At 45.9% G+C, this 20,042-nt stretch overlaps 1 protein-coding gene across 1 annotated transcript; it reads right to left on the bottom strand.

Annotated features, from left to right (window-relative positions):
• Nucleotides 1–616: 616 nt before the first annotated feature.
• LOC114511244 (putative zinc finger and SCAN domain-containing protein 5D) lies at nt 617–18,832 on the bottom strand. Its single transcript, XM_036013536.1, has 5 exons — nt 18,548–18,832; nt 17,986–18,198; nt 16,835–16,985; nt 16,018–16,371; nt 617–672 (listed from the first exon to the last, which is right to left on the bottom strand). Exons 1-5 carry the CDS (start codon nt 18,806–18,808, stop codon nt 617–619), a joined length of 1,035 nt encoding a protein of 344 aa, XP_035869429.1. The 5' UTR covers nt 18,809–18,832.
• Nucleotides 18,833–20,042: the final 1,210 nt, after the last annotated feature.

The following is a 20,042-nucleotide window of genomic DNA, read 5'->3' as shown; positions in this document are numbered from 1 at the left end:
ACAGCCAGAAACTGAAATTGAATTTAGGCCCTTTCATTACATAACCCAAGATCTCTTGTTTCCAAAAAGTTATATTCCCACACCTGACCATATCATCCTTTATTTTGCTACCCCCAATAAATTACCATACTAATTAACTAAGGAAGACATTGATTATTTGGGAAAAAATTATTCTCTCTATTCTGCTTCATACCTTGAAAGGCAAGAATGATATACTTTGGAGAATCTTTTCAAGTCAAGACGTCAAAGCCACTCCAAGTAGAAAGGCATATTAATATTGTGTCCTTCAATAGCTCATGCTCTGATCAGCTGGATCCCAAAGAAGACAGTTACTTCTGATGGACTGCAGGAATGCTTCCCAGTTGGTCCCAGAATTTGCTCACTGGTTCCAGAATTATTCTTCACTCTGTTAACATACTTTGTATTTCTTCTAAAAATCAATCAGTAAAACCTGACACAGGTCAGGGACGTTTGAGACAAATTCAGCAAATGTGTCAAATTTTCTTCATGAAATGTGGGGATGGGATTTCAGGATCTTTGTCTTCACAGAGGGGTCTAGACTGGGTTTCAGGTGGAGCCACAGAGGAGACTGACGAGGAGCAGAATCTGGAGATGTCTACGAACGCAGGACAGCTTTCTGCTTGGGGATGTTCTTGTGGACCATGCCCAGATCTGTGGGCAAGAAAGAGGTGAATTTAGGCTGGGTCTGCCCGCGACTCCTCCCTGAGGTTGGGGGTGAAACTGGGGAGAAAGGCCTCTTTAGTGCATCTCAGATCCAACAGCCTTTCCTTTTCTCCCCCTTTTTTCCTTCTTTGTTCAACCTTCTCTTTGTTTTCATCCACCCACAGATTTCCCTGTCCCATCTCCATATTTTAAAAAATATTTTATTGATTGATTGATTTGAGAGAGAGAGAGAAACATTGATTTATTGTTCCACTTTCTTATACACTCGTGCTGATTCTTGTGTGTCCCCTGACTGAAGACCGAACCTGTAACCTTGGTGCATTGGGGTGACACTCTAACGAGCTGAGCTCTCTGCCAAGACTCCACCTCCATGTCAAGAAACCACGTGTGGCTTGTGAGTATTTTCAAGGCTGGTGCAGGAACTAGTGAATTCAGAAGTCATGGCATCTCCAGGGTTGGTAATCATCCAACATATGCTTTTCAAATAAACTAAGTGCTGTTGAAATGAAAACATGTGGTTGATTTAAAAAACTTATGCAAGGAAATGGAATGGGGCTGAACATGCAACTGTAGGAAGGCAAGCAAAGCTGGAGTTTGAGCATTGATCTTGATCATGGCTGGGTAGGATGGTGGCATGTGCATCCTATATTTGGGCAATTTAGTTCAGTCACTTAACAAATATTTACCAAGGACTGGGACTAGCCAATGAGCAACACAAAGGAGCTCCCTCCTCAAATGGAGCATAGATTTTATTGGGAGAAGGTGGAGAATAAACAGATAAATATATGAAGCAAGGAGGAGTCATACAGTGATCAATGTTACTGTTGGAATATAATGAGATGGAAAAAAATAGAGAAAAAGGGGCTTTGATTCAGGGAAAACATCTGAGGAGGAAGTGGAAAGTGAAATGATTTTTGAAGGACAGGAAGGATCTGGTAGTGCAAAGCTCTAGAACCAGAACTTTCTAGACTGAGCCAATAGTGGATGCAAAGATCCCAGAGTGAAAGGGACCCAGTGTTTCAAGAAGGTAGTTTCCAGGCCAGAGGGGCATTCTGAGTTGAGAGTGGGGGTGGTGGTTGTAAGTAAGGGGGGTTCTCAGTGGATCCCCATTTCCTCTCCACTCACCCAGACCTTCAGTGCTCTGTCTGCCACTTCACTTTTCTCCTTCTCATGTTTATTTCTCTCTCCTGTATCTCTTCTGCCTTCACCTCCAATCTCTGGTTTGGCGAGAGTCTCTCTCCAAGTCCTCCTGGAGACAGGCTGAGGGTGGAAATAGGGCAACTCATCTAGGAACAAAGCCAAAAATCATTCTGTCTTCAACAGGACTGTATACGACGTCCTTATTTTCCTGGGATCTTCAAGTACTCAGTGGGTCCCATTGAGGGGCATTTTACCCGCCTTGGGACATTTGACAGTGTTTGAAGACATTGTAGGTCACCACAGCTGGAGTTTGTCCTGCCCTCTAGTGGCGGAGGCCAAAGATGCTGCTAAATACCCCCCAATGAACAGGATGCCCCCCAGCACAGAAGGATCCAGCCCAAAATGTCAGCACTGCTGAAGCTGAAAATCCTGCCTCAGATACACTCCAGTGACCTCATTTGGCAGGTGCCAACCATGAGAAAATCAGGTCCAATTCATAGGCTGCATTCATGGTGTACATACTCAGGTATCCATACCCTGCACACTTCTCAGATTCTCTCCATCAAAATGTGGAATGAGAAGGGGAGGGAAATCTCAGAGATATTACAAGGTCAGGAATTAGAGGAGATAGCAGGAGCTGGGGCAACCAGGGGGAAGTGGCCAGGGAGGGGGTCTTGAAAGTGGATAACATTACAAATAACAACCATGACTCATTTTGCTCCTCCCCTATGCTGACTCTCATGTGGGCATTTGAACAGTCTTCCAAGGAGTGCATGGCCCCCACAGCAGCCAGTTTCCAAAGCCACCGTGGGTACACGGAGGGCAGTAATGTAGGTGACTCACCAGTGGCCTTCCACATGGTCTATAGGGTTTTCACTTCCTTCCTGTCCTGCTCAGCACTCTGGAGCAGGAGCACTGGGGCTGGGAATTAGAAGGAGAACAAGACTGGGTGGTTCTCGGAGGGTAATGATAATGCTGTTGTGACCATCCCTACTTGCCAGTGAGGAAGGACACTGTGACTCTGGGAAGGAAAGTCACCTGCTCACAAGGACCACTCCAAGTGGCAGAAATGGCTTCTAAACCTGCCTAGGTCTGTCTTGATCCAGGTCTCAGTTGCCTTCCGCCATACCATGGCTGGAGGCGGGGTTTGCTGTGACCACCAAGTGAGGCCCAGGATAAACCATGCCCTGAGCCCCACAGGGGTTCTCCTTGTGTCATGGGATTCTCACTAGGTGGCACATTGCCAAGCACCCAGTAAGGATGTTCATGGAGACATGGGGAGTGAGGGATGGAGGAGATTTCCCAACATCCTTATGAGGCAAGATCCATCTTGTACCCATTGTGAAAGATGAGGAAACTGAGGGAGATGAGAGTCACACACCAGGCAAGTGGCAGAGCTGGGACTTGAACCCAGCGCTCTGACTCCAGCTCGGGAATAAAACCCGTGGACTTCAGTGGATGTGGGTTGAGGGTCCAAGCCTGCCAGGGATGGAGTGCTCAGAGAGACTCACTTACCAGGACCCAGAAGGTAGGCAGCACTTTGGGCATCCAGCCTCCTCAGCCCTGGACAATGATGGAGAGATCAAGGCTCAGAGAGATGGAGAAACTGGAGGGCACCCCACAAGTCAGGGGTAACGTCAATGTGTCACCTCCCCTGAAGGGTTTTGCAAGGATGAACTCAGTTCACCCTCCAGTTCTTTAAAAATTTATTAGAGAGAGAGAGAGTAACGGGGGGGGGGGGGGGAGAGATATCAATTTGTTGCTCCACTTATTTATTCACTCATTTGTTGTTTCTTGTATATACCCTTACCTGGCATTGAACCCACAACCTTGGCTATTGGGAGGATGCTCTAACCAACTGAGCTAATGGGCTAGCAGTTTTACAAAGAACTTCCAGGGACAAAGGGATTAAGAATTTTTTCCCAGAATTCCTGCTGCTAAAAAGTTGCAGAACCAGGATTTCTACCTCTCTGAGGGTCTCCACAGCCCAGAATCAGAGGTCCTCACAGTGTGGTCTGAGACATTGGTTAAGAATTAGGGAAGTGGGCTCCTAAGGGGAAGGGCTGGGGTTTGGCTCTGTTCTCCCCACCTGGACCACACCCTCCCCTGGGGCAGTTAGGCGGGCTTCTGGTAGGCTTGGGTGGGGTCTTTTGAGGCAATGCTAATCTTCAGAACATTTTCCCTGGGGTAAACTGACCCTGACGCCCTGGACTTCAGCTGGGTTCTCTAGTCTACCCTGGAGAGCCAAGGAGAGGAAGTCAACTCCTTGTCTTTCTGGACATATTTTTACATCTTTACAAAGGGTCGCCACTTTGATTCCTTGTCAGGGCACATGCTTGAGTTGTGGGCCATGTCCGCAGTAGGGGTCTTGGGAGAGGCAACCACACATTGATACTTCTCTCCCTCTCTTTCTCCCTCCCTTCCCCTCTGTCTAAAAATAAATAAATAAAATCTGTAATAAATGAAAAAAATAAAACAAAATACCTTATGATCTCACTTATTTATATTGTGTCTAATCAACACAACATAAACAAGCAAAACAGATACAGACTCATAGGTACAGGGAATAGAGGGATATTTGCCAGATGGCAGGGGTCAGGGTAGCTGGGTGAAGAGGCGAAGGGATTGAGAAGGACAGACTGGAGGTCACAAAACAGTCCCAGGGATGTGAGGTGCAGCATAGGGAACACCATCAGTAACATTGTGATGAGTGTGGATGGTGCCAGGCGAGTGCTGGACTCAGCAGGTGGAGCACCTGGCAAGTCCTATAAACCGCTGATCACTGGGGCACACCCTAAACTGATGTCATATTGAACGCCAACTGTAACTGAAAAAGAAATAAAAAGAAGTGACTATTGAAAACAAAAAAAAAGGAAATGCCATTAAAACTGCTTGTCTACAGCCCAAGGTTATGGGCAGTTTATATATTCCCCATTCCCCTTGGTCTGTATTTTCCAAACAGATGCTAACTTTAGGGTCAGAAATAGACCCTGGAGCGCTGTTTCTACAGGCAGCATTGACATGCAGTGTGCCACCCTGGAGGTTGGCCGTTGGCAAACAAAGTTTTCCAGGTCAGCAGAGTGAACTTTCTGGTGTCATTTTAGAGGCTCCAGGGGCCTCACGCTCCAGGACTCCTCGAGGCGTCCTCAAGGAGCCTGGCAGGGATGCGGGCCCCGTGGTACTGGGTTCTTGCTTTTTCCTGGCAGGCCATGCAGTGAGTGGGGATGATTGCTTGCCCCACCTGGGGCTGGCGGTAAAAACCGGTGGAGGCCACAGGCGCGAGAGGCTTTGGGAATAAATTAATTTGAACCTATTAGAGGAATGAAAACTTTGAAATTGCAAGAAGGGGAGTTCCAGGGGCAGTATCCAGGAGGGACCCACCTGCCTTCACTGCGTCGGGTTATTTTTTTCCCCTGCCCCTGATGACGGGAGCTCCTCTCAGGGTCCTGATTCTCTGAGGGTGATGCGCAAGCCGTCCCTGATGTAAGGTTGCTTATTTCTCCCTCTATTCCCACCCCAGGTCCCCGGGCTCAGTGCTGACATCCTGCACTCCAGAGGAGACACCCCTCTGTCGCCAAAAATATTTCCAACTGAAATGGAAGTATCTGCACTGTCTCCAGAGAGGGCAGCGTTCAATATACAGAGACAGCACCAGTGTCCCTGCACGTTTTTCCCTTTATTCTTCTTCACAGTGTGTTGTTGCCCTTTTATACACGTGCACGCATGCACCTGCACGCATGCCTGTATGCACCTGCACATGCACGTTCATGCACACCTGCGCATGCACCTGCACATGAACCTACACATGGAACTGCACACCTGGAGGCATATCTGCACCAGCCTCCAAGCACCTGTGCCAACAAGGCAAGTGAACCACGTGGTCTCTGTGGTTAAGTAATCTGCTTTTATTTTTTTATCATCAGATTGTTATGGACATTTTTTTTTTCAGTCTGGTAGGTAAAGGGCAGTCCTCAGTGAGGATGCACCTTCTTCATATTTCTTATGTCCCAAGGTGTTACCCGCTCACCCCTTCATCAAACACTCCTGAAGCTCAGGACATGTGCTGGGTACAATGCCAGTGGCTGGGAGTTCAGTTGCAAAGAAAACACAATGAAAGCCATATTTCCATTGGATAGTTGATACAACTTATTATGTAGTTTCTAAAGTTCACAGAGAAGAGAAAGTGCACACACACACTAAAATAAAAAGAAGACAATAATGAGAAAAATGCCTATTGAAATGTAGCAACAGAGAGAGTATGTCATTAGAGCACAGTTACCTGAATAAACAGATCTGCAGAAGTAAACAGAGGGAATAAAAACACACCCAGGTACTCAGGAGAATTTTGTGTGTAATAAAAGATCACATTTTGCAACTCCCATGTCCATTAACAAATGGAGCAACAATGTGAAGTCTACATGAGGGAATAATGCTCAACAAGGAGAAGAAAGAATTAGTGATATGAGGAGAGTGGGGGGTGAATCAAAAAGTCAAATTTCTTGGTGAGAGCCAGCACACCTAAAGAGTCCATGCTGATGGTGTGAGTCCTCTTATTTAAAGTAGTAAAAAACGCTAACTAACCTGTCATGATGCAAAGCAGACCAGTGGTCACCTGGGCAGGGGGAGGGGTGTGCCACACAGGCTGCCCTGGAAACTTCTGAGGGCTATGGAGATTGTTATCTTGGTTTGATTATGGTTTCACAGGTCTGCCAGAAGTATATAATTCATAAATGAATAATATGTGTGCTGGACTGTATGTTAATTATCCTAAATAATATTATAAATAATATATTTTAAAATCACATCTTTGCATCAAAGGGACATAATTCACAGTGTGTAAGGCAACCTAAGAATGGGAAACAATATTTGCAAAGGCTGGATAAGGGGTTTATATTCAGGATATGTAAAAAACTCTAACACTCGGTACTCCTGGCCAAGATGCAGGCATAGATGGACACACCGTACCCCCATGCACAACCAAGATAGGGACAACAACAATTTAGAAACAGAATAACATCCAGAAATGACAGAAAATTGATCTGAATGGAAGTCGGATAACCAAGAAGTTGAATTAGACCCATGCATCCAGACCGGTAGGAGGAGCGGAGACTAGCATCCAGGTGTGGGTTGGGTCGCAGTGTGGAGAGCAGAGAACAGTGGGACTGGAGCATAAGATATCTGGGGGTGTGTAAGGCATCCGGGGTGCACAGGACCACAGTGGGTGGACCCTGAGTGTGCAGACAGCAGCTTGTAGACCCAGGCCCAGGGGTGGCAACCGGCAACTGGCAGACCCAGTGAGGTGGCGATAATAAAGCAAGGCAGGGCGCGCAACCCCAGATCACAGCGCTGGGAAATAGGGCCTTGGGACACCGACTGAGGACATCTGTGGGAAATGAGGCACACAGAGGGACACCCATCCTCATAGGGGAGATGCTTGGAGGGTGCCACCGCATGCACAAGCCCACCCACAAGGGAATTGGCACCACAGGGCCCAGTTTGCTTGGGGGAGGCAGCAGAGGGGATTGAGATCCCAGGGGGAATGGAGCAATCACCATTGTTCCCTCTCGACTCTGCCCCCACATAAAACGTCACAACCCAGCAACCGGGTTTCCCTGCCCTGTTGAACATCTAAGTCTCCGCCCCTTACTGTAACAGGTGCGACCAGACCAAAAAAAAAAAAAAAAAGATGGCTCAAACAGAAGAACAAATTAAAGCCCTAGAACTCATCCTTTTAAGCGACCGAGAGATAGCTAACCTATCAGATGCACAGTTCAAAACACTGGTGATCAGTATGCTCACAGAATGGGTTGATTTTCATCACAAATTAGATGAACATATGAAAATATGCGGACTACAATTAGAGAAATGAAGAAAAATGCACAGGAAACCAATAGGGACGGGAAGAAAACTGGGACTCAAAACAATAGAGTGTACCAGAAGGAAGAAACAACCAAACAGGAAAGAAAGGAGAAATAAGAATTCAAAAAAATGAGGAGAACCACCAGGACATCTTTAAATGTTCCAACATCTGAATTATAGGGGTACCAGAAGAAGAGGAAGAGCAACAACTGGAAAACTTATTTGAAGAAATAATAAAGGAGAATTTCCCCATTCTGACAAAGGAAATAGACCTCCAGGAAGTCCAGGAAGCTCAGAAAGTACCAAAGAAGTTGGACCCAAGAAGGACACACCAAGGCACATCATAATTACATTAGCCAAGGTAAAAATGAAGGCGAGAATCCTAGAAGCAGCAAGAGATAAGGAGACAGTCACTTACAAAGGAGTTCCCATCAGACTGTCAGCTGATTTCTCAAAAGAGACCTTACAGGCAAGAAGGGACTAGAAAGAAGTATTCCAAGTTATGAAAGGCAAGGCCCTACACCCAAGAGTGCTCTGTCCAGCAAAGCGTACATTTAGAATGGAAGGGCAGATAAAGCGCTTCTCAGATAAGGTCGAGTTAAAGGAGTTCATCATCACCAAGCCCTTATTTTATGAAATGTTAAAGGGACTTATCTAAGAAAAGAAGATTAAAAAAAAACATGTAGAGTAAAATGACAGCAAATTCACACTTATTAAAAACCACACCTAAAACAAAACCAAAAGAAATTAAGCAAACAACTAAAACAGGAAGAGAACCACAGAAATGGAGATTACATGGAGAGTTAGCAACAGGGGAGTGGGAGGAGGAAGGGGGGAAGGTACAGAAAATAAGTGGCATAAATGGTAGGTGGAAAATAGACAGGGGGAGGGCAAGAATAGTATGGGAAATGTAGAAGCTAAAGAACTTATGACACATGGACAGAAAGTAAAGGGGGGAATGTGAGTGGAAGGGGTGTACAGGGTAGAGGGGAGTGAAGGGGGAAATGGGACAAGTGTAACAACATAATCAATAAAATATATTATATATATAAAAGAAGAACTCTAACACTCACCACCACCACCACCAGGAACAACAACAAAATACTAACAACTCAGTTTAAAAAACTGGGCAAAGTCCCTGGCTGGCATGGTTCAGTGCTGACCTGTGAACCATAGGGTTGTAGGTTTGATTCCCAGTCAGAGCATATGCCTGGGTTGCAGTCCAGTTCCCCAGTGGGGGTCATGTGAGAGCATCCACATATTGATGCTTCTCTCCTTCTCTTTCTCCCTCCCTTCCCCTCCCTAAATATAAGTGAATAAAATATTTTTTAAAAATGCCTAACATGGTAAAGTTTATCTTATGTGTGCCTTATCACAAGTTTACAAATCGGGGGGAGCCATGGACAGTGTCGCTCAGTGTCGCTTCAGCTGGCCTGTGAACCAAAAGGTCACCAGTTCCACCCCCCCCCGAGGGCACATGCTGTGTTGCAGACCAGGACACCAGTTGAAGGCGTACAAGAGGCAAATGATGGATGTATCTCTGACACATTAATGTTTCTCTTTCTCTCTTTCTTTCTCCCTTTCCCTCCATCTAAGAATAAATAAATAAATAAAATCTCTTTTTACAAAAGTCTTCTTTAAAAAAGTTAAGAGGAAAGAATACTCATTTGAATTGACTCTTTTCTTTTTCTGTTATGGTTTGGGGGAGGGAGCCATTAGTAATAATTAACTTGGTATAGTTCATGGAAACCTTGAGAACCTATCTCTCAAAGTTGTATCCTATATGTATCTGAAATCAGGAGCTCTAAACTCCTTTTCTTCTTTGGCACTCCACCAGTTTTCTTAAAGACTAGGTAATGACCGAGGTAAATTTTTTTCCCAATTTTATATTGAGTGTCTTTCTATTTTCTCTTTCTGAGCCTTTAAAAAAAATCTGACATCAGCAAAAATTATATAACAGCTTGGCAATCGATTGTGGAATTTGTTACAATTAAAAATATATATACTTGAAACTAATACAATACTGTGTGCTAACTGCAACTGATATATTAAAACATAATTTTAAAAAATATTTTATTTTTTACAGAGAGGAGAAGGGAGGAAGAAAGAGAGGGAGACAAACATGAATGTGTGGTTGCCTCTCGCGCGCCCCCTACTGGGGACTTGGCCCACAACTCACGTGTGTGCCCTGACTGGTAATCAAAGTGGCGATCCTTTGGTTCCCAGGCGGGCACTCAATCCACTGCACCACACTAGCCAGGGCTAAGAAATAAAGTTATTTTTTTTAACAAATTTGACTTTTGTGCTGTATTTGACATTCTTGTGACTGTTTTGTAACCACCTACCTGTACTTAATCCCTTCACCTTTAGCATAGTGGTTTTTATCATAAAAGCCCAAATTTGTTATTCATATGTCAAAAAGACATAAAAGTACACTTTAATAAATATACTGTAAGTAGAAGGGAGAAGAATATAAGGGGACTAAATGGTAATGGGGAAAATATAATAAAAATGCACATATATTTGTAGGACAAATAAAAAATAGAAGAATTACTAAAGCTATACACATCCTTTGTGAAACTATGCATATAGGTGATAATAGAAAATTCCTATTACACTTATCACTTTCTGTGATCCGTTCATTGTAGCTACTTCAAGTTAAAAAGAGCAATTGTTTTTAAAACCTGAGAGCAAAACCATCAGGAACCTATTCAAGGGCCTTTGCTGCCATCTAGTCAACATTTGTCAAAATAAATATACAAACAAGCTCTGGAGTCACCAGTTGTTACAACAGAACAATTCAAGATGTTTGAAATAACCAAGTCTTTTTGCTGCTGGAAGCACCAGCTTAGTCATCACCACCTTGTTCTGCGAAAAACCTGAATCCACAAAGATACGCCACAGCCCTGGCTTTTCCAATTTTTGGTCACTCCTCAGACCTTGAACCTTGCCCTGTCAGAAATGCTTTTCTATGATGTCAACAACTCAAGATAATTGTCCACACTGCTATCATGACATTTAACATTTTCAACCTCAGCCCTCCCAAACGTAACAATGCCCACCCTCGACCACTTCATTTCTTGCCGACTCGTGAACAACTAATACCTCTGGGTATTAACAGGAATTTTTTAGAAATTCTTAGAAAATATTTTTTTAAACCACTTACATTTTTATAAAAACCTCTGTACTTTGAAAGCACACTTCTAAGATGTCTTCTTTTATTTTCTCTGTATTTTATCATTACTCCATTGTGAACGTGTACACATCACTGAACTTTTTAATTTTTCATTATAACAATCTGAGGTAATTTACCCATAAAAAGGAGGTGTTGCTATTATAAACCTGGGGCAAAAAAACAAGGAGGGTGTGAGGCAGAGGAGGAGGCAGGAGAGAAGCCAGTAACAAAGGGAAGGTCAGGCTAGTTTAGGGCTGAGGTCAATTTCACCAGTGCTGCAAGAGTTTCAGTGAGAGCTGGTGGCTTGGGAAATGACCCTGGGCTTTGTGGAGACCAAAACCACCCCTGAGTCTCTGAAAAGAGTGCCATTGGAGGCAATGGGATGGGAAGAAATACAAGCAAGCCCAGCCACCCTGTCCCCTTAGGATGTTTAAATCCACTCACCTCCACAGCTGCCAGGCCAATTTTTAATACACAAGACCTCCTTGAGCTTTTGTTGCAACTCTTCTGATGCTACAATGATTTCAAAATAAAACTAAAATGAAGGAAAACTCCCACCAGGTGACTCCAGGCCTAAGAACCAGGGAGGAAGGGCTGCGGTTCAGGGATCCACCTGTATGACAACCACCTGGAGGGCTGGTTCAACCAGCACATGGGACCAAAGCCCACATTTTCTGCTTTGGCAGGTTTTAATTTCCAACAAGGAACTTATTATTCTTTTAATCTTTTTAAAAATATTTTATTTATTTATTTTTGGAGAGAGAGGGAGGGAGAAAGAGAGAGAGAGAGAGAGAGAGAGAGAGGGAGAGAAACATCAATCTGCAGTTGCTGGGGGCTGTGGTCTGCAACCCAGGCATGTGCCCTGACTGGGAATGGAACCTGCGACACTTTGGTTCACAGCCTGCGCTCAATCCACTTAGCTACGCCAGCCAGGGTCCAACTTAGAACTTAAACTCTGTGGATGCTGCAGGTTGGGGGCCACAGCTAGAGGTGGGGGTGAGTGGATTGTTTGCCACATGTGGCCCTACTCAGCCTCCTTCTAAACCCTCAGTCTGCAACAGGGTGCAGCCAAGAGGAGGGGCCCCAAATGGGGATTGGGAATGGAGTCCAGAACTCTAGGTGTCCAGGAAATATTAGGCTGTCATCACTCCCCTCCACCCACAGGTGTGAGTTGGTCGAAGGAACAAAAGGAGCAGAGCCATTGAGAGTTGTTTTGCATAGCAAGAGCTTTGCAGCTAATCTTTGGTATGGTCATTTAACATATCTGTAACATTTAACTGGTTACATAGACATGTTAAATAGCTGTGGCCAAGCTCTGAGCCAGGGGAATGGAAGTAACTTCCCCACCAAGACGTACCTGAGGGGCAGGTCCCTCAAGTTACAGCACCTGCATGGGAGCTTGGAGAGGATTGGCTCCATGACATGGGGCCACGGCTGCCCAGACCCACGATGGCAGCCCAGTGAAGCTGGAAGGATATAGGAGTGCTGGCAAGTGTAGCCAATTGTGGGAGAAGTCAGAAATGGGGCTTCAGAGGAAGATTGGCATGGGGATTTAAACCCAGACGTGGTAGCCATTGGGGTGGGAGAGAATCACTGGGTCTTTAGCAGAGTGGGGACTCCCAGAGCCCTGCGAGAGAGAATCACCATGTGGCTTTAGCAGAGAACCTCCACTCGGCTTAGGCAGAGTGGCAACCCCCCTCCTTGCAGCCAGTGGAGAGAAGACCTGGCGGCTTTGCCAGAGTGCTGATTCCCTCACCCACGGGAGTGGACCACACTGCAGGAGCAGTGAAAGGAGAACCATGTGGCTTTGGCAGAGTAGGGACTACTGCAGCCACTGTGCAGAGATGACCACGTGGCAGGGCAATAGAATGAGAATCTTGTGGCTTTGCGAGAGTGGAGACCCCCGAAGCTTACTTTAGTAGGGGGAACCACCACCCGGCTTTAGCAGAGATTCCAGAGACACAGCTGATGGTGCCGGGAACTGAGGAAGGCTTACCAGCTGAGATGGATTACTAGGAAGAACTTGGGGCTGTCTGAGCCACAGACTTCCATTTCTTTTCCTCAGACATGGTACCCCTGACTGCACAAAGGGGGAAGGAAGGACTGTGTGTGTTTGTGGGTGTTTTAAGGGACTTTGGGACTTTGATGGAGACATTAGGTCACTACTTTAAGTATGTACAGTATTAAATAAACATTTCCTTTCCTTTTCATGAATCTCTGGGATTGAGAGATGTCTTTCCTCTGGCAGCGGATATAATGAACCTGGGGGGTTCCTTTTGGTAATAGTATGTCACCCTTAGGCCCCCTTGTTGTCCTGTAACAGTTTTTGGTGACTTCTTGGGGACAATAATTGCCGGTGGCAGACCGATCCCGTCAGGTGTGAGAGAGTGAGACTTTGGTATTTTCCCAGTCTCGAGAATTTCTCTGCACTCCTCCTGAGGGCATCAGCCTCCTAATCATACCTGGAAAAGTGAAAAGGAAATGAAACGGGGAGGGGGCAAAAAGGTGAAATGGTTTGCTTGAAGACTGGTTTCTGAACACTGTTTTGGAACAATAGAGTTGTGGGTAATGGTTTGGTTAGTATGCTGCTCCCAGGTTGCCCTTGTCTGCTCACTCACAGTTTCAGTGAGCCCAGGTAGGGAGCATGCCTTTGTCGCTTGGGACCCAGGAAGGGTCATTTGGGGCTGATGAGTGCTTCAGCCTGAAGCAAAGGGGGCATGTCTCTGCCAAGAGACCGGGCCTGAAGGACCATGTCTCTGTGAGGCACCTATGGACACATTCGTGCAAGAAATGCCTATACCTGTGTATTGTTCTGGAACTCTGTTTTGGATTTTGCTCTGTATCTGCTCTGAAAAGGAAAATGAGGATTCCAGGGAAGGTTGAAATGTCATACTCTGTAGGAAAGTAAATGGGAAGTATAAGATATGTACATGAAGAAGGTGTAGGAAAGAAAGATTAGAGGGTTTGTGAATGTTGCAGAAGGTCTGTGGAAGTGAAAGTTTTGTGAACCCTTGTTGGTATCAGAAGGGAAAGGATTTGCCTTCATACTTTGTGTTTTTCTCCCTACCTGATCCCTCCAGAATTTGGCATTCTGAAGGAGTGAGTGATGACATAAGGTGTCTTTGCATAAATCCAATAAGACCAGTTGTTAATATTGCTTTTGTTAACCAAGACTTTGATTGGATTGTCACACCTGAAGGAGGCATGTGTGGGCTCTGGTCATCACCAGAAAGCCCTGAGGAACTGGGGTTGACTTGCGAAGCTAGTGTAAGCCCACGAGAAAAGCCTGGTACTTTGGTTGGCTATGCGGTTCATGGCAGTCTTTCCAGGGGAGGGACAAAGGTTGCTTTCCTGAAAGATGGACGCAAAGGAACCTGTAGGCACAATGGAAGCCTCAAGGATTTGAGTGAAATAACTGATACAGGCAAAACCAGATGGCGGATGTGTGGCTGTGCTTCTGTGCCTTGAGGAGTGGATTGAGAAGTCAATCTAAAGGTTCCCTGTGTGAGTTCCAGCAAAGCAGACTTAAAGATCATAAGTAATCCAGGCTGCTCTTGGTGTGTTTATGCAAACGAACAGGCAAACTTAAAAGCAGGACTCAAAGTAGTCCCTTTTATAACAGTGAGGGTGATCTTAAGGAGAAAAATTGTGGTTCAAGGAAAATCATAAATCTCAGTATTGGACATCAGAATGGAACATCTAACTGTCTTGAAAGTTTGTTTTCATTTGAAAGTTGAAGCTGGGTTTGTAATATCCCCAAAGATGTACAATTTACAGGTAAGGAGGTCCTGTCAAATTGCCATTGCTAAATGTCATTGCAGAAAAGGCCTTGCAACTGAATGTCTTCCCAAAACACAGTCTCCCAGGCAGAGAGACTGGTTTGGGGACTGTTATGCGAATTAACCTATGTGTTCTTCTGTTTTCCTAGGGCATACGCCTATGACTTCATTACCTGAGTGATTGGTTGCAATATAGGCCTCATTTAAGGAGCCCATGTTCATCATCAACCCCTGAGACTCAGTGGTTTGGCTGAACCTAAGTGGTTGGTTCCTGAAGGGTTCAGGTGATCTGTGGGCTTCACTTTAGAACTGATTTTCCCTTTTCTGTCTTGATTTCTTGGACAGAAAGGGGCCAACATCTGAAAGTGAAGTATATAATGGGCCACAAGAGTTTTGGAAAGGTGTAGCATGCCTTGTACACCTTCCTGCAAATAAGCCATTATTTACTTAAGTCCTTGTGTTTGTCATTTAGTGGTTATGATTTCATTGTGCCTTCCAATTCTTTCCAAATCTGTGACTTCCAGAATATGACCAGGATGCCTATGGCCCAGTAATGCCAGCCTTTGGACACCAAGCCTGGGACTTCCTGGTGACAGCCAGCTGACTGGGATTCTGTAAGCTCCTTCCCCTTACAGGAAGGACTCCCTCGGTGCTAAACCCTCCTCCCTTTCAGGGCACCCTTGACCCAAGGGTAGGTAGGATGACATCCATGTCCAGCAGGAAGTAGTTACAAGAAGATGAGACCTTCGTCCATTGTCCTTTATAATATTATAAGGTGGATATATATCTGAAAGGAGGGAGTGTAACAGGGTGCAGCCAAGAGGGGGGCCCCAAAAAGGGATTTGAGAGAGATGTGTTTCCTCTCATGGCAGACATAATGAACCTGGGGGGTTCCTTGCTGTAATACTATATCACCCTTAGGCACCCCCTTGTTGTTCAGTAACAACTCTACCCATCAAAGCGGAGTCCAGGTGTGGGGTTGCCCCCTTCTACCATGAAATAAAGAATAACAACAAGAAGACAAAATAAGAGATCATGGTTAAATTGTGGAATATTTATTGAAGCAATGAACAACAATATAGAATAACAACAGTATCATAAACAACCAGAAAACTTCCTGTGTGGAAGGAAACTGTAGGTTATAATGAGGCAGAAAACAGAAACCAGTAAGGAGGGTCTGTGCTTATGCAAGGATCTGAATTCCAAAGTGTAGAAGCCCTACTGTGTTCTAGAAACCTCAAGTGGGTTTAGCCTGACATCCAACATTTTTCCAACACAGGTGATACAATGAATTTCCCTCTTGGGCAGAAGGGAGTTGGAATCCTCAGGGAGTCATGTTCAAATGTGTTTGTTTGTGGTGTTTCAAAGTCCCCACCTGACAGAAGTCCTGGCCACACTCGGGGCCGCGGTGGGGCCTGAGGCCCGTGTGGGTGCGCAAGTGGACGTTGAAGTTCCCCTTGTGGCCAAAACGCTTCTGACAGATCTTGCATGAGTACGACTTCTCCCCTGTGTGGACCTTCTGGTGGCCTCGCAGCGTGGATTCACGGGCAAAGGACTTCGCACAGATCTGACATCTGTAGGGCTTCTCACCCATGTGGACTTGCTGGTGAACTCGCAGATCTGAAGGTTGTGTGAACTTCTTTGAACAAAGCTGGCACTGGAAGGGCCTCTCTCCAGTGTGTGACCTCTGGTGAATTGTTAACTGTGATTCATAAATAAATGTTTTCTTGCAATCTGCATATTCAGACAGTGTGCGTCCTCTGGCTCCTTTTCTGACAGTAGTTCCCGCGGGGCTCTGTGCCTGACCTGAATGGGACCTGAGCTGTCTGGAGAGTTCTCCTTCATCCAGACACATGGCTCCTTCTTCTGAAACATCCTGGGGCATGGAGGGGTTGAAGCGTTCTCTTCTGAGGGGACCTCTTGCAGCCTGAAAATCTTTTCTTTTCTGACACTGAGGCAAAATGTCTATCTCCAAATGGTGGGTGGAATTTGCGTTTTCAGTGCCAGCCCCTTCTGGCAGGTTGTCCTTCCTCTCCGTCCACAAAGAAACTTCTAGAAGAAAGGAATCACCATGTATCATTTAACCAAGAGCATGTTCAACACTAGTAAGCATATTTGAACCAGTGCTGATGCTGGTTGAGAACTTTCCTGCCTGGCTGGGTGACTAAATCCACTGAAGCCCCCATGTCCCACTCACCAGGACACCCCAGAAGCTGAGTCTCTGGAGGTGCAAGCACTGTCACCTCCTCCTGATCTTCCATTGGGTCCTCCTCCAGGATGCACGTGGGTCTCATTCCCTCCAAGTCTCCTTCCTTGGGGATGGTCTCTGGCAGGAGAGCTGTCTGTCCCTGACAACCAAGAGGGATTGTGGATGTGTCTACATTCAGGCATAAAAAGCTCCATCTCCTCTTCCCCTGAACTACCCAGCTCCCAGCTCCCTGAGACTCCAGCTACCCTAATGGTGCAGTTCTGGGGCTCTACCCACAGTTTCTTGGGGGCTACTCCATTGTCCCCGGTAACCCACACCTGACACCCCCATTGTTCATCTCTACCCACCACCTATTTCAGTCAAGTCTATACTTCCAGGGTTTTTTTTTCTTTCTCTTTTCTAATATGGATGTGCAACAGAAACAGCCGTCAGTTGCCACTCACTTGCCCCAACCAGGGACCTGGCGAACAACCCAGGCATGTGCCCTACCAGAAATTGGAACTGTCAGCCTGCAGGACAATGCCCACCCCATGGACCTACACCAGTCAGGGCTGTATCTGACAGTTTTTACTCTTAATTCACTAAATGTGCCTCTTCATGACATCCCACATGCCCCCTGCTCCCAACTGTGGGAGCACAGCCATTCTAGCCCCAGATTTCCTGAGTCATCCCTGTTGACATTTTGCCTGGATTATTCTGTTGCACGTTTCCAACAATGGACATTGGCCCACTGGGCAGCGATAGCATCCCCCACCCAGGTGGACAACTCAAAGTGTCTCCCGCCACTGGTTAAGGTGGCCTTGGAGGCAAAAGGACTCCAGGGGAAATCCACTCCTTTAATGTTAAGAAATGGGCAATATTCCAAAAATGGGTCCTTTGGCCAATTATCATTTCATGAAACGCCTTTTGAAGAAAATTAGCTTTGAGTTCACTGGACTGTTTGTGGAGGAGGGGCAAAGGTTGGTGAGTCTTTATTGTCCACATTAGCTCAGAAATGTCTGGATTTGAATGCATTCTTGGGATGCATTTAACAGGTCCAGTTCTGTCCTGGGCCGAATGTCCCCATCACTCCACCCATTGCTTCCTCCTCTTGTACCTTCTCCCACGTGTCCCCAGAGGTCAGGGTATCACACACTCACCTGCTCCCTTGACACGTCCTTGATTTCTGGCTGATTCTCTGGCTCCTGGCTGACCTCCTGGCTGTTCTTGCCATGTACTTCTGCCTCACACACGAAGTTTCGGGACTTCATGGATAAGCCCATCACAGGGTCCTGGTCACCCACTTCCACTCCAGCCATCTGGACATCTGAATTTGACACAAGAAACTTCTGTCCTTCGATGGTGACTATGGTCTGTGGGGAGAACATCAAACTAGTTATGAACCATAGATATCATGTTCTTTGTATGCATCTGACCCAACACTCACACTTTGTGTGGGCACAGACTAGTGTTTCTGAACCTGGGCACAGTGAACATTCAAGGCTGCATGGTTCTGTCTTGGGCAGTACAGAATGTGAGCAGCACTGCTGGCCTCCAGCATCCTCTCTGCTCCCCACTGTGACAGCCCAAAATGTATCCAGTTATCTCCAAGCGTCCCCACTGGAGAACCAAAGACACAGAAACAATCCCACCTGCCTTTCAGGTCTGGGGCCCCCATGCCTGCCCTCCCTTCCGCGTGCCAACCCTGAGATTCCTACTCACCCATGTCTTAGGTTTCTCCTGACGTCTCAGAATGTCCTCCAAGTCTTTGCAACTCTGCACGTTATGATCCTTGACCAAGACCTGGAGCTCTAGGGGCATGGAGATCATGAACTGCTCCAACACCAGCTTGTCCAGAATCTGTTCTGGGGTGTGCAGGTCCGGCCTCAGCCACAGACGACAGAGCTCAGAGAGTTTCTGCAGATCCTGGACTGGGTCTGAGTCCTCCGAGCTGGTGAAGGCTCTGAAGGCTACGTGCCACATCTCCGAGTCCTGTCCCTGCCTGCCAGGAAGGCTTCCCTGGGGCAGTGCAGACGGTGGCAGCTGCGGTCCCCGGCCTTCCTGGGGATTTCCAGGACCACACTGGAATGTCTGGTGTGTGGCCATAGTCACTAGAAAATGTTTCAATGTCACTCGAGCAAGCTGTTCCTGAAGCCAGCAACTAATGGAGACCCAAGGAAGCAGTTGACTCTGTAATAAATCTAGAAGTTGAGCAGGGGGAAAAGAATAAAGTGAGTTTAACCTATTACTCTACCCTTTCCTGCCCTCAAAAACCCTCCTCACAATAGGAGACACTCCTCGCTGGTCCCATACTTAATACCCTGGAAGTTAACCTGTACTATTATTCTCTGATGTCCATATTTGATTGTAGATGCTTGTTATCCACTCATGAATGACCCCCTAGATTCTGACTCCTAAATGTACACAGGTTGGGGGGGGGGGCGCTCAGTATTCTCACCTGTGATTTGGAACAATATTGTTTGTCCTGTAATGTAAATCAAATACAGTCATGAAGTGGGATGCTTCTAAACTCTGTTTTAATAATGACATCACCTTATATAGCTTTTCATCAAGACATGATACAGTAGGCGTGTCAAACTCATTTTCACTGGGGGCCACATCAGCCTCCCAGTTGCCTTCAAAGGGCTGAGTGGGATTTTAACTCCTTAAGAGTTAAGGAGTAGTTATATTTATACAGTCCTAAATCTATTTCAGCCTTTGAAGGCAACTGGGAGGCTGATGTGGCCCCTAGTGAAAATGAGTTTGACACCCCTGGAACAGAGAATAGATTGGTAGTTTTTAATCACTGTATCAGCCATGATTCTGTAGGAAGATACAGAAACATATTTACAACTACGGAATTGCATGTGGCGTAGTAACAAGGGAAAGATTTATTTTTAAATTCTCATCAGAGGATGCTTATTGACTGGAGAGAGAGAGAGAGCAAGGGAGAGAGAGAAACACCAGTGTCACAGAGAAACTTCGATTACCTTCTCTTTGCGCTCTCACTGGGAATCAAACCAGCAACGGTGTGGTGCAGAGGATGATGCTCCAACCAACTGAGAGCCACCTGACCAAGGTAAACATGAAAAATATTAACCCAAGGTTGTCCTCTAAGATTTCCTTCTTTGTTCCAGAGAAGGGAGAACACACACATGCACAAAAAAATCCTACGAGAGTTAGGCTGCTACAGATACTTTGGTATAGTGGTAAAATG

The sequence above is a fragment of the Phyllostomus discolor genome, chromosome 12, assembly GCF_004126475.2.
Source record: "Phyllostomus discolor isolate MPI-MPIP mPhyDis1 chromosome 12, mPhyDis1.pri.v3, whole genome shotgun sequence".
In the NCBI taxonomy this organism is placed as follows: domain Eukaryota; kingdom Metazoa; phylum Chordata; class Mammalia; order Chiroptera; family Phyllostomidae; genus Phyllostomus; species Phyllostomus discolor.
Note: the sequence above shows the minus strand (reverse complement) of the source record. Positions and strands in the feature narration are given on the sequence as shown.

Bases quoted from the DNA above. Each gene is read 5' to 3' on its own strand.
- LOC114511244 (XM_036013536.1), bottom strand. From the start codon at position 18,808: ATGTGGCACGTAGCCTTCAGAGCCTTCACCAGCTCGGAGGACTCAGAC. The intron at 16,986-17,985 runs GTGAGTGTGTGA...CTTGGTTGTCAG, and splicing joins AGGACGTGTCAAGGGAGCAG to GGACAGACAGCTCTCCTGCC. The intron at 673-16,017 runs GTCAGGTGGGGA...TCTTGCCCACAG, and splicing joins CGAGTGTGGCCAGGACTTCT to ATCTGGGCATGGTCCACAAG.